Consider the following 14,479-nt stretch of genomic DNA (forward strand, 5'->3'; position numbering starts at 1 on the left):
GTGCTCCACCAGAGCTACAAACAAAGAGGAAAGGGGACTAACTGGTATCGCCTTTCCCTTGCCTACCCTCAGCAAGAAAAGAAAAAAAGGCAGCAAATTCCTGAAAGATACAATAGCAACAGGAAACAAAGGATTCTCAAACTAGGTGGAGCAACGGGCACCAAGAGCCGAAGGCATCGTAAGTTCAGCTGCATGAAGTGAGCGAGTGGTGGAAAAGACTCTGACACGGGATGACCTTAGCAAAAAACCTTCCACAGCCTCCGTGGGTTGTATGAAAAGTTTCTCAGTTCTAAATATCTCCATGTGGCATCCAAAATGAATGCCAGTACTGAAACCAAATTCTGAAGAGAAATATCAGAAAAGAACTAACATCCCACAATGAAGAAACATCTTCAAAGAAGATGTTGTTATAAAAATACCACAAAAGTACTTTCCAACAAATTCCAGACCTAAAAGTAAAGCTTTAAAATGAAGCTCCAAGCACAGAAGTCTTGAATCCTTTGCTCTGTGCCTAAAGAGGCCCATTTAAAGGAAGACACTTCTAACCAGATAACACTGTCTTTATTCAACCAGACCTATGGGGCACAGCAATAAGAAAAAGAGGGGACAACTGTACCTTTTGAAATTAGGATGGTCTAGAGCACGGGTCAGCGCACTTTTTGCATAAAGGGCCAGAGAGCAAATATCTTAGGTTTTGTAGGCCTTACGGTCTCTGTTGCAACTATTCAACTCTGCTGTTATAGTGTAAAAATACACCCACAGACCATAATATAACTGAATAAGCATGGCAGTGTTCCTGGGCAACTTTATGGATGCTGAAATTTGAATTTCATGTAATTTTCATGAAAGATTATTCTTGCTTTGATTTTTTTCAACCATTTAAAAATATCAAACCGTTCTTAACTCAATAGTCTGTACACGGCCTGGATTTAGCTGGCGGGCCATAATTTGCGGACCTGTGGTACACAAAGCACTTAACTGAACTTGAATGTTGATGGAAAGATGACAACATTGGAGGTCAGCTCCTAGGAAAGTTAAGTCAGGAAACAGGAAGGTAAAAACACGTTTTTAAAGAATTGTAGGTATTTACCTTAAATCTCTTCTCTTGCTGAATTCCTCTGGTGGTATTGTCCAGGGCAAGCCTTGAGGAAGACATTCTAGAACTTCTGAAGAGAAGTCCGAGAAATCCACACCATACTCTGTTAGTATTCCTTCTGTTTCAGGCTCAATTTCACCAGCCTGCCCAAGACTCTTAGCCAGCTGCCTGTGGACAGGACAGAGAGGACCAACTGTGTTAGGGAATAAATAGAAGACAAGTACCCATTTCCTTTCACAAACTGAGGCCCATAGGAAAGGCTTGAAAACCTCCTGGCCTTCCTCCAGCAGGAACGCCATGACCAGTGAAGGGGGCCAAGCAGAAGAGACGCCACTCTTGTCCTGTTCAGTCTAGGACTATGTTGCAATTTTACCTTTCTTCAGGAATTCTGACCTGGGGAGTGGGGGCCAGAAAGCTGTCCTTAGGACGCCTACAATTGTTTTTCATGGAAAAGTCAAATTGATAGTTAAAACCTTTTATCAATTCTTTCTCTTACTCACATCTTTAGAGACAATTCTGATCAACCCAGTTTTCTGTTAAATCATCAGTTTCACAGAGCCTATATATACCTAAAGTCATGCTCACTAGATTACATCCAATGTTTATATTTACTTCCTAATTCTATACATTTTTACCTTAATATTTTAAAATATTTTATGTGAACACCAAAGTAATATGTGTTCACTGTTAGAAAGTACAGAAATGCACCGAGAAGAAAATTATCTGTAACCCAATCACCCAGTATACTACTATTTACATTTTAGGGTACCGGTCCATTAAAATTAAGATTGCGTTTAACAGGATACTCCTGCCATTATGAGTAGGGTTCCACTTTTTAGAAGGCAGATCTCACTCTTTATCTGTGGGACATCTATACATGTATCAAAATTGACAGCTCTCCATTCTTGTAAGTACTGACATACCACATACAGACCACAAGTTGAAAGTTATGTATTGAATATAGAACACCAATAGGAAATGTGATGTGTCAAGCAGCTACCTTTGTAGTAGGTGTTTGGGAGACCAAAGATGGCCACCTCTTCTGTTGTCTAAGTCTACTTGTCCACCATGGTGATCCAGGAATCCACCCTCAGTTCTTCCGGCAAGGAGTTTAGATCTAGCATCAGGGACTTCTCTGGGGCCATTCAACTTCTTTGAAGAGGATTTTGTTTCTACATAAGGGTAGATGGCTGGCTGCCAGAGTTCCTAGGTGCACAGTGGTGGAGAGGGTGGGGGTTGTGGCTGCCTCCTATGCAGACTTTTAACAAATTCCTATTTTCAGTCTTGCTACTGGAACACGGCAATGGTGGCAGCAGGGCTGGCCCCATTTCTCACACACCAGCCAAGAGAGTGAGCCCACAGTTGATACATATACCTGCCCACCGGCCCTAGGAGCTATCTAGCAGCCTGTGGGTTAACCAGTGGGCTCCAGGTAGTCTGAGGGCTACTCACACACAATGTGGGCTCAGACCAGTGTCTTTTCCTCAAACTCAGGTGGTGATCTCCCAGAAAGCACATCAAAAAGCCAAACACAACAAAAATACAAGGGAAAAAAATAACAGAAAGTTATCTGGAAGATCCACAAATATCTGGAAATTAAACAACCAGGAGTTAAAGAAGAAATAAAAAGAGAATTAGAAAATATTTTGAACTGAATGAAACATATCAATATTTGTGAGAAGCAGCTAAAGCAGTGCTTTGAAGGAAATTTACAGCATTAAATGCTTATATTAGAAAATAAGAAATGTGTCAAATCAACGACCTTAGGTTCCACCTTAAAAAACTGAAAAAAGAAAAAAAATTAGATCCCAGGTAAGTGGAAGGAAGAAAATAATAAAGAAACAAGAATCAATGGATAGCAAATGAATGGACAAAAACAACCCAATAAACTCAAAAGCTGATTCTTTGAAAAGAGAATAAAATAGGTAAGTTTCTGGTAGCGCTGATTCAGGAAAATAAGGAGAGAAAACCCAGATTACCAATATTAGGACTGAAATAGGGAACATCATTTCAGATCCTGCAAGCATTAAAAGGATAGCAAGGGAATTATGAATGACTTTAAATCAATAAATTCAACATTTTGGATGAAATAAACTCCTTAAAAAGACACAAACTACCTAAGATTATTCAAGCAGAAACCTTTATCTAAATATTCCTATATTGATGAAAGAAATTGAATTCAGAGTTTAAAACCTTCTCATAAAAAAAACAAACTCTAGGCTCAGATGGCTTCACTGGTGAATGCTACCAAGTATTTAAGAAAGACTTAATACCAATTCCACACAAGCTTTCAGAATATAAAAGAGAATGAAAATAATTTGATGAAGCTAGCATTACCTCGATACCAAAATCAGACAAAGGATTTATTAGATCAACATCCCTCATGAACAAGTTTTTAAATATTAAGTCCCACAGACTTTAAAATTCTTATAAAATATTAGCAAAAAGAATTCAGCAATATACAAGTATAAAAAGGATAACACATCACGACCAAGTAATTCAAGATTTGTCCAACATTAAAAAATTGATATAATTCATCATATTATCAAACATTGAACAACATATACTATCCTCTCAATAGATGCAGAAAAAGCATTCCACAGAATTCAACATCCATTTATGATCAAAACTGTCAGCAAAGGAACAGGAAAATCTTCAACTTGCTTAACAGCCTCTATGAAAATCCTACAGGTGACACCGGACTTAATGGTGAGAGACTCAATGCTTCCCTCCAGCTGAGGAAGAAAACAAGATGCTCGCTCTCACCAATATGTACTATTAAACATGGGACTGGAGGTTCTAGTGGGTGAAGCAAGACAAAGAAAGGAAAGGCACACAACTTGGGAAGAATGACTTCCACATTGCATGTAAGTGGGCCAAAGGACTACAATTCCCACTGGAGAAGTGAACCAGCCTCCTACATAATGTCTGGACTCTCTTTCTAGAAGACCCTTCTCACTCTGTGAAAACCAGTAGCCAGCAGGCTGTGTGTGACTGAGACTCGGCCTCAACTCAAGACTGACAGTGACGAGAATGGCATAAAGACAAAGAGGTGCTTACGCTTGACTCATGGCGGCCAGAGTGGTTTCCAGCGACACGAGTGCCCTGTGGGAGCAGAAGCCAGAGGCAGTGCTGTCCTAAAAGGGCAGTGTTAACAGCCATTGGCATCACAGCCAAACTAATCCTGATCAAAAGACAATGGCTGGACTTCCTGTTCTTGCCTCTCCAGATTTGCCTTGGTTCCTACCCACAACTTTCTCAGGACATTCAAGACTCTGAACTGTTTCTGTGAGCCCTTCATTATCCTTCTAGTACATTCCTTTTCTATCCAGAGTTGGTTTTCCAAGAATCCAGACAGTTAAAGACCCAGGTCTCATTAATTTTGAAAATGACTACATTATTCCCTGCGTTCACGAGAATGAAGTTCTCACTGAGGGTTTGGGGAATCTGTTGTCACTGCCTTTGAAATTTGAAGGACATTAGCATTTTGAAAATTACGGGGACCTGAGTTACCTCCAACCCACCTAAACCTCTTATTATTCTCACAGGTTCCTGAGATTCTGTCATCTACATCCATCTCCTACTACTAATGTCTTTAACTGTCTGATTTCTTAGCTGCAAGCCCAAGAAACTAACTCTGGTTGGAAAAAGAATTTACTGGAAAACTAGCAAACAGCTCACAGAAACAGCAAGACTTGGAAAACCTGAAAAAGAGGTGGAAACAAAGAATTACATGCTCAACCTCTAAATTCTTGATTTCAGGCTCACAGGGAAACTCGGGGACTTCCTGTATATATCAAAAAGATATTTTGAATCTCTTACAGTTGCAAGGCTAACATGGAAAAAAACATTCAAAGGGTGATAAACCATTATGTCATAGAATTCAGGGTCTCACTAAGTCTCTGGTGTGAAAAGTGGGGGTACTAATCAGAAAGAGTAAGACTCAGAGAACCACACCATATTTACACACGTATACATACGTAAGAGATTATATAGGAAGACGCAGAAAGGTCTGAGAACCTTGGATGCCTAGTTTCAACTCATCTTCCATTGTCATGAGTCATAAGTAGACCAACAGCATTATATCCATTCTAAGGGGTGGTCTCTGAAAGGACAGCAAAGTAAACTTCCTCCCTGTGGGCAGAACTTCAAGAATATATGCAGGGCCTACCTTGGCAGAGGAAAGATGGCCTGATGGGCAGTGGCTACGAGTTTAGCCAGGTGGATAAGGACCCGAAGGGAGAAAGACTGGACAACTGGGGAAGAGACATGTGGGGAAGAGACATGTGGATGAAATGGGCCTAATGAACTGAGCCCAGAGTATGACTGTGTCCCACGAGAATGCTCAGCAAAATACTTCCACTGCGGAGGCAGGACGATCAGTCCCGAGAACGTCAACCGACCTCCTTCCCAGGCACTGCAGCGCTTGCTCAATGGGCATAAGAACAAAGTACATGGTAGCAGCAAATGAGCTCCACAGCAGGAACTTCCTCTCACGAATGACAACCTGGCTACCACCCTGGCAGGACTCCAGTTTGCCCGCAGCAGCCTCTGATACAGAACCACAGCAGGAATACCCAGCAACTACTTGACAGCAGGCTGAGTTCGCTGAACTCTTACGTGATGGAGAGGGCAGTAACCTCTCTCCATTAACAGAAACACTAATGCTGGGTTTGCGTTTGCTACCTTCGTTCGTTCTAACCACCCTGCTTGTATAAACACCACAATCCACAGATTTACCAAATACCTTTTAAGCTATTATGTTATCACACTCAACATTTTACCTTGTTTACGAGAAGCAGCAAAGCCCAATGAATTCACTGATTAGAATGGAATAATAGTGTACCGACGGACTAAATCGGGAGGCAACACCTTATGAGGTTGGCGTACTATCCTCCAGGTGTAACGATGCTCTTACTATCCTAGAGCTGTGCACACGGTCTGGGAATCAAGCATGCGAGGGAAGAGTGGGCCTTTCAATGTCATACTTACAACCTACTCACAATAATACTCACCTCCATTGCTGAGAGATTTTAGTACCTCTGGGGACAAGTGTTGTGATTCCTCTGAACTGGAAGCTAAGACTACGAGAATCTTGACTGATAGAATGAGGCAAAAAATATACTATCCACTTCCTTCCTGAAAAAACATTCGCAATTCAAGCCAACTGAGTGATTACTCAGAAGTAGATTCAAGAATGGCAAGTATTAATAGAAACAGGGTAACCATTTATTATGTCGAGACATATGAAACTGCCAATATATTTGACCATTTCTTATCTATAAAACACAACGTTACATGATTCTAACCTATAGTATTCAAAATCACATAAAATAATTAACCATGCATACACTCAGCATAGACAGCTTCTTGGAGATAGATAATATAGAAGCTATTAGAGAATTTAATTAATATGAAAAGAAATACATTCTAATAATATGTGGTAGGAATCTCACTAACAGTCTTTGTGAGGCTGATTTAAAACGCAGTGGCCATCCTACTCTTACTTGGTGAGGTTTAAGTGGCCAAAAATTATTGTTATGCCTGAAGTGGAAAAGGGCCTAAACACTTGCACAAAAGGCATTTTATAATATCCAACTTTTAAATACTAAAATCCAGGAAGAACTCATTATTTAAAGCTGGGGGGAACAGAGGGGAATCACCCCAGGTATTCTATTTTTTAAAATACTGTAAAAAGGAAGAAAAGAACAAGCAAAAGAAATGGCAGAAGGACAAAACATACTCTGTAAGTATGTGGTCACAAAAATGACTATCTTGACCAAAAATATTCACAAGAACTCAAGAAATGATGAAAATACCACTACTATAAGGGAAGAGCTCAAAGCAAAGATCCAAGTGCATAATAAATAAATATTTTCCACACAGTAACTGCTAAAAAGATTACTTTCTAGAATAGCTTTTAACTCCAAAAAAATCAATGACAAACAACGCAATTAAAAATGAATTCTAAAATGAGTGGGTACAAGTTTAACCAGAAACGAGTAAACTGCAGTCTCAAAAAAATCTTCCCAAAAGGGAACGCTTGTGCACTGTTGGTGGGATTGCAGATTGGTGCAGCCACTATGGAAAACAGTATGGAGGTATCTCAAAAATCTGAAAATGGAACTACCTTATGATCCAGCAATTCCACTCCTAGGTATTTATCCGGAGAAATCCAAAACTCTAAAAAAAATTTATGCACTCCTATGTTTATTGCAGCACTATACACAATAGCCAAGACATGGAAACAACCGAAATGCCCATCGGTAGATGACTGGATTAAGAAACTGTGGTACATTTATACAATGGAGTATTACACAGCCATGAAGAAGAAAGAAATCTTACCATTTGCAACAACATGGATGGACCTAGAGAATATTATGTTACGTGAAGTAAGTCAGACAGAGAAAGACAAATACCATATGATCTCACTTATATGTGGAATCTAAAGAAGAGAATAAGTGAACGAACTAATCGGAAACAGTTTCGGAGACATAGAGGAAAACCTGAGGGTTGCTAGATGGGTTGGGGGTGGGGATAAGGGGGAAGGTGAGGGGATTAGAAAGCAGACAGTAACCACAAGATTGTCACGGGGTTACGAAAGTTAATTTGGGGAACGTAATCAATATTGTAAAGATTTCGTAGGGTATCCGATGGACACTTATCTCATTAGGGAGACCACTCAGGGATGATGTAGATGCCTGATCACTGCGCTGTACACCTGAAGCTGAAGCTGAACAATAATGAATGTCAACTACAATTTTATATATATATATATGTATATAGTTACAAGAAGCAGAGTACAGCATTAGGAATAGAGACAGTGGAGATACAACGGCTGTGTGCGATGTCAGAGACAGTGGATGGGGGGCAGGGGGGTTCACACAGTGTGAGGGATATAAATGATAAACGTCTAAGTATTACTTTGTTTTGTGCACCTGAAACTAATAAAAAAATTTTAAAAAAGAAAAAAAATTAAAAAATAAATAAATAAATAAAAAGAAAAAGAAAAGAACACATATCTATTAATAAATATCTAATAAAAAAATCTTTCCAAAAATATAGTATAGTAATTACAAGGGAAAAATAGTAAGATCGAAGTTCTGGAAGATACCAGCTTAGCCAAGTGATCAAGGTTAACATCAACAGTAATACACACTGATACCACATATCCTCTGATGTAATGCACATCACCTCTGTGGTATCCTTCCCAATAATGCATAATTTCACGATAAAACATTAGACAAATCCAAACTGAGAAACATTCTACAAAATCGCTGACTAGTATTTTTCAAAAGTATCAAGGTCATGAAAGACAAGGCTGAGATATTGTCAGAAATTGAAAAAACTACAGTGACATGACAACTATTAGGTTGGTGCAAAAGTAACTGTGGTTTAAAAGGTTAAAAATAGTTGCAAAAACCACAATTACTTTTGCACCAAGATAATACAAGTAGGATCCTCGACCAGATTCTCAAACAGAAAAATGATGTAAGTGAAAAACCTGATCAGATCTGAATAAGTCTTACACTTTATTTAACAGTATTGTACCAAAGTTAATTTCTTAGTTTTGATAAATATCCAACGGTAATAATATAAAATGTTAACATAAGGAGAAGCTGGGTAAAGGGTATACAGGAACTCTCTGTACCATTTTTGCAACTTCTGTAAATATAAATTATCTAAACAAAAAAGTTAACTGAAAAAAATGAGTAAAGACATTAAGACATTTTCTAGAAGAGGAAACATAACGACTATAACTATATGAAAAGATGCTTAATCTCATAAATTAAAATCACAATGTGTGTCCTCATCCACCTTATTCACTTGATTGGCAAAGAAGAGTCTAACCGTAGCAAGTGTTGGTAAGAATGTGAAGCAATGGAAACTTTGCTAGTAGGATTAAACATGTGTACAGTCACTTTGGTAAATAGTTTGCTTATTAAGTTTTAAGTTTAAACATGCACATATGAGGTGTGAGCAAACGACACACTGAATGTTTAAATAAAAAAATTTATTACAGTAAAAGATACATTGCCATTTAATCCCCCTCAAAATATAATACTCCCCCTCGCTTCGAACACACTTATCCCATCGTTCTTGCCACTTTCTGAAGCAGTTCTGCAAGTCCTCTTTCATGAGTGTCTTTAGTTGCGCTGCTATGGCTGCCTCGATGTCCTGAATCATTTTGACTTTGGAGCCAGAAGTCGCATGGTGCCAGATCCAGTGAATAATGTGGATGAGGACACACTGTAACATTTTTCTTTGACAGAAATTGCTGTATACCAGAAGCGATGTGTGACACGGTGTGTTCCCAGGATGGAGGATGATTTACGGCACACTCGAAAACACATCTTCTCTCAACCATAGCTCTCACCCGACCGACTGCACCAAACAAGTTGAAACTTGTCACACACTGTTACTAAGGTTCGATGTGCTGCTTCCCCTATTGAAGATCCCTGCTTTCCATTGGATGGCACTCGGCAGCAGCATTCACGGTATTTTGTGATCATAACGGTAAGGCTCTGTGTTATGATTGCTCCTGATCACACATTGCTCCTGATACAGCAATTTCTGTCAAATAAAAACATTACAGTGTGTCCTCATCCACCTTATCCCACTGGATCTGGCACCGTGAGACTTCTGGCTCTTCCCCAAAGTTAGTATGACCATGAAAGGTAAAAGTTTTGAATCGATTCATGACATCAGGGCAGCCACGACAGCACAACTAAAGATATTCACAAAAGAGGACTTCCAGAACTGCTTCAGAAAGTGGCAAAAATGATGGGATAAGTGTGTTCAAAGAGATAGGGGGCATTTTGAGGGGGTTTAATGGCAATGTGTCTTTTACTGTAACAAACTTTTTTTTAAATTTAAATATTCACTATATTTTTTTATCACACCTTGTATCTATGATGCAGTAATTCTACTCTTAAATAGAGTCTAGAGAAACTTCAGTTAGTAAGCACTGGAACGTTTGTAAAAGCATTGTTTATAACAGCAAAAACCTCCGTTCAACCCAAATATCCATTGCTAGATAAATAAATTATGGTATATTTCAGGAAATGGAAATATGAATTTAAATAAATCAAATGTACAGATATAGCATAGAAACATAAGGTTGAATGAAAAAGAAAGTCACAGATGAATATATGTAGCATGGTATTTTTTATAAGATTCAAAAACAAGCAAAACTAACACTTTCAGGGAAACAAATGCGGGTAAATTAAAAAGAAAAGCACATTTCAATTAGTATGTTTGAGAGAGTGGTTACCACTCAGGAAAAATTTAGGGGTTAGGATAGAAAGGAATACACAAGGAACTTCAATAGTATCGTGATATATTTCTCAATCTGGGTGGTGAGTTCATAGGTTGGTTTTAACATCAGAATTCAAAAATTATATATGAATATGTGTTACATATATTATTTTGCTGTGAAACACACTATTCAGTTAATGTTAATATTTCTAAAACAACATTTTAAATAAATATATACCAAAACTCTTAATAATGATTATTTCAGGGGGGTGAAATTATGGAAATTTTTCACTTTCTATATTATATGTTTTAAATAATTTTAATAATAAATACATAATATGTATGTATTTGGAAAAAATAAAAATTAAATTTTTTTCTTTTGGTATTGCAATAAAAAACTAGTTGTGAGATAGAAAGCTTTCTTAATTAGGGTAATGTATAATCAACACCACCACAAATTTTCTCACTCACCAGCATTCCTCCACAACTACTCTTCCAATTCAGCATCAGTGACACTACAACTGGGTCTGACTCTAAAGTTAATCGGGATGGTGCTGAAACAACATTCCCAACTTCCTACAGTTCATAGGTGGGGATTGTGTGTAAGTGTCAACAACATTCTCTAAAATCAGCATTAGGTCCACTGTTCTGCATGATGTACAAGTAAAAAGCTTATTGAGGGAAGGGACCAGTTACAGATATAAGAAATTAAGAAAGTCCTTCAAATTGGACTATTTGCCTTAAAAACACTTACCAGTCAACGATAGTCTTCTAAGCCATTCATCTGTTCTCTACCACATATTCCTATAAAGTTTTAGCCTTAAAAGTAGGCTACACACAAGGAGACACTCATTCATTCCTGTAGTGATTATCACTGTCATTATCACACTTAAATAAATGCTCTCATGCATGTTGAAAACTCCATGCAGACAGATACAATGATGTCAGATCCCTGAGAACGTGCAAGTGAAGAACACTGAAACATCAGCTCCAAGGGCCCAGAACTTCAGTGACAATACACAGTGAAAACAAAGTGTGACAGACACTCAATGTCTTTGGCTGTGTATTTTACGTACTATTTTTTATAATCAGGAGGACAGAACATGCTCTTTCCCCTTTTTCTGGCTCAGTGTTAGGACACAACAGAAACGCAGCAAATAAGGAAGAGGGGCTTTAGGCAAAGTGTGGGCAGATCAGAGAAAACAGATTACGGAATGTGGAAATGAAGCAAGGCTCAACAATACTGAACAATTTTAGGTGAGGCCCTGAAGCTTGAGAGTGAAGAGCTTAATGTTGACGTGAAGGGAGGAAAAAAAGGAGGCTGAAAGCATTTAAGGATAGAAGAGAAGCTGATGGTAATAAAGTTCTTTAACACTTTAATATTTTCAAGAAGATGCACCAGAAATTGTGGAGGAAACTGACAACCACGAAAGACGTGTTAATGGTTGCACACAGTGCAAGGAAAAGCACAGTTTGGTAACCAGAGCCTGGATGGAGCCCGTTCTCCTCCGTTCTTTGAATTTCCTCTCGGCTTTGACCAGGATGCTCTCCATGTTAAAGACGTCACTTTTCCAAAGCTCATCCCTATGGGGCACCAGGTGAAGCCCAACAGTCACAAAGAAGAGCCCCTTCCTCAGCTGAGAAAGACTTATAAAGTCTAAGTTTGGTAATTCACGTTCACAGGATGACATAACTCAGCCTCTTCCTCAGAAGAGTCTTCGGATAAGGCGTGTGCTCTTGAAAACGGTGCAACACTCCTTTTGCACAGTGGGAAACACTGGACAGAATTATTTTTCAATTTGCTAATCTTGGAGTCAATGCCCCAATGAAACAAACTAATTTCTCCTGTTTGTTTTTTCTACCAAACCAGTTACTCTTTCATTTTCCTACTAAATGCAATTTAAGGCTCAGTGACTATCTCCCAATTCGTAAGAAATTCCGTATCTACCAAACTGAATGGAAAAGTAAAAGTAATTGCTTCTGTCAGTCAAGAAATATTTCTGATTGTCTAATAACTGACACCTTATGGGTACAAAGCTAGGAGATGAAGATACCAGAACAGACCCCCTGCCTTCCACCAACCACTTCCTCCTCCACCTCCACATCATTAATCAGAACTTCCCTTCCGCCCCTTTCACCTCGCCTACTCACTGTCTCCAATGGAACCTGCTGTCCTTCGAGCTCATTGAAATGAGCAGTACTGCAAGCCACTCTCTATTGCTCATTTTAGCAGCCTTCCCTTAAGCCTGGACAATGCTATGCTCAACCCCAAATTTTGCACCCTGCCATACATGCACTTGCTTCTTCATTTTCCCTCCTCCTCTTCCCTTAAAGCTACGAAAGTTTGCTAGAGAAAATAATATAAATATGTCAATTTGCTCTAGGTCAATTTGCACTGTGTATCTTCAGTTAGTCTTTAGTGTTGCCAAGAAACACTATTAGGTTCCTCACAGTAGCTGCTGTAAAACTTTCCCTTAAGTATTCAAGAAGAAACCATGACAAATCCAGGAGACAGTGACCCTGATATCTCCATGCCCATGACATCCTGGAGGGGAAGGCTGAGGCTGTAGCAGATTTCACAAAGGTCTGAGGAAATACAGGCATGAATTCCACTGAGTTTCTAAAGGGAAAGATGATTTAAGAGGGTTGGGAAGCTCTTGAAACTGGAAATCTGATTATATAATTATAACTCATTCCAGCGAGGAAGTCAGTGTGGCTTTTTCAATATCCTGGACAGGACGAGACCAGTACTAAATATTAGAAGTACTCAGTATTTTGTGATGTAGAACAAAAGGCAGTGATCCCTAAAAGCCAGCAAAGGTTCACTAAGAACAGATTACCTCTGGGTTTTGGGTAACATTACAGACTAAGGAGTGATGCATAGAGGTGAGCAAGGATCAACTGAGAGCTCTCAGGACAATTCTAAGAATAAGATGAAAAATAGCTTTCTAACAACCGGAGGTTTCCAGTACCGTACCAATCTCAGGGTTCCCCTGAAGTGGCAGCTGGAGAAGCAATGCTTACACCAAAGGAGGCACCAACTTTGATGGCCGCCTTAAGGCCCCTTCAAAGCTACTGAAATTGGAGACATTTTATTAATGTAGACATTCTACTGAATCTTTTTGTTAAAGATTCTAAATTTGGGGTTCTCCCCCTGAGTTTATATACTGGCTGCATGTTGTTATCACGTGTTGATTGTGAAAGAGAACCTTGGTTCTCATCACTTTCTGTTCCAAACGCCTTCTCCTGTGTTTTCTAACTTGATATGATGCAATGTCTTCCTGGTTAACCTGGCTGAAGACCCCGGGTCATCAAATCATCTTCATTTACCCATCTGACCAACCAGCAAATGTTCACTGAGTACCCTTTTCCTAAAGGAGCTCATGCCCAAGGAAGTAACTCGTATAAGCAATTACAATAGAAACAGACGAGAGCGACAATGATGGTTTATTAGAAACTACCCAAGCACTCAGGAGGGAGGACTCCCAGTCAGGGAATGTTTTTCAAGTGGACAACGAAGTTAAGTTTAAAAGTTGGGTGTTTCACTAAACAAACTCTGGAGAGAGGAGAAAGCCACTGCTGGGAAAGGAAGTGTAGTGTGCAAAAGTTTGGAGCTATGAACAAAGCCACTGAGCTTGGAAAATGGCAAGCAATGAGGCATAAGTGAAGGGAACGGAGGGGCTGAGCTCGCTCCCAGAGAACCATGGGTAAACGCCACCACCACCTACCCCGTCACTCAGCCGGCAGCCTGTAAGGTCACCCAAGATTCTGTCCGTCTCCTTCATGCCCCATGTCGAACCGGCCAGCATGCCTGGGAGAACTGCCCTTCATCTCCCCTGGATCTTTTCCTTCCCTTTGTTTCCTTCACTGCAACTCCTTTACTTCAGGTTCTCCCCGTCTCCTCTGATTGCCTATTATGACCGCTTGCTTCCAGACTTGTCCCTTCTTACCCACTCACGACTCTTAGTCTGAAGGATCTTTTAGCAAAGAGGCTTCCATTTTCCAAGAAAGAATCCTGGATTTCCCCCTTCATGCACCTCCTCTAAACTTCCAGAAAATTATTTTGTTCCTATGGAAGAACTTAGAACACTCTGTTTTTTACTAGAGTTAGAGCTCAAAGAGACA

General features: G+C 39.4%; 1 protein-coding gene across 2 annotated transcripts in view; it reads right to left on the reverse strand.

Annotated features, from left to right (window-relative positions):
- DIS3L2 (DIS3 like 3'-5' exoribonuclease 2) overlaps positions 1-14,479 on the reverse strand; it is a 301,104-nt gene that overhangs the window by 157,487 nt on the left and 129,138 nt on the right. For both annotated transcript variants that reach the window (XM_033112550.1, XM_033112549.1), the window contains one exon: positions 1,091-1,264. In XM_033112550.1, the coding sequence (XP_032968441.1) occupies positions 1,091-1,264 (174 nt within the window). The remainder of the gene's footprint in view (positions 1-1,090; positions 1,265-14,479) is intronic.

Source organism: Rhinolophus ferrumequinum, chromosome 8, assembly GCF_004115265.2.
Source record: "Rhinolophus ferrumequinum isolate MPI-CBG mRhiFer1 chromosome 8, mRhiFer1_v1.p, whole genome shotgun sequence".
NCBI classification, from domain to species: Eukaryota; Metazoa; Chordata; class Mammalia; order Chiroptera; family Rhinolophidae; genus Rhinolophus; species Rhinolophus ferrumequinum.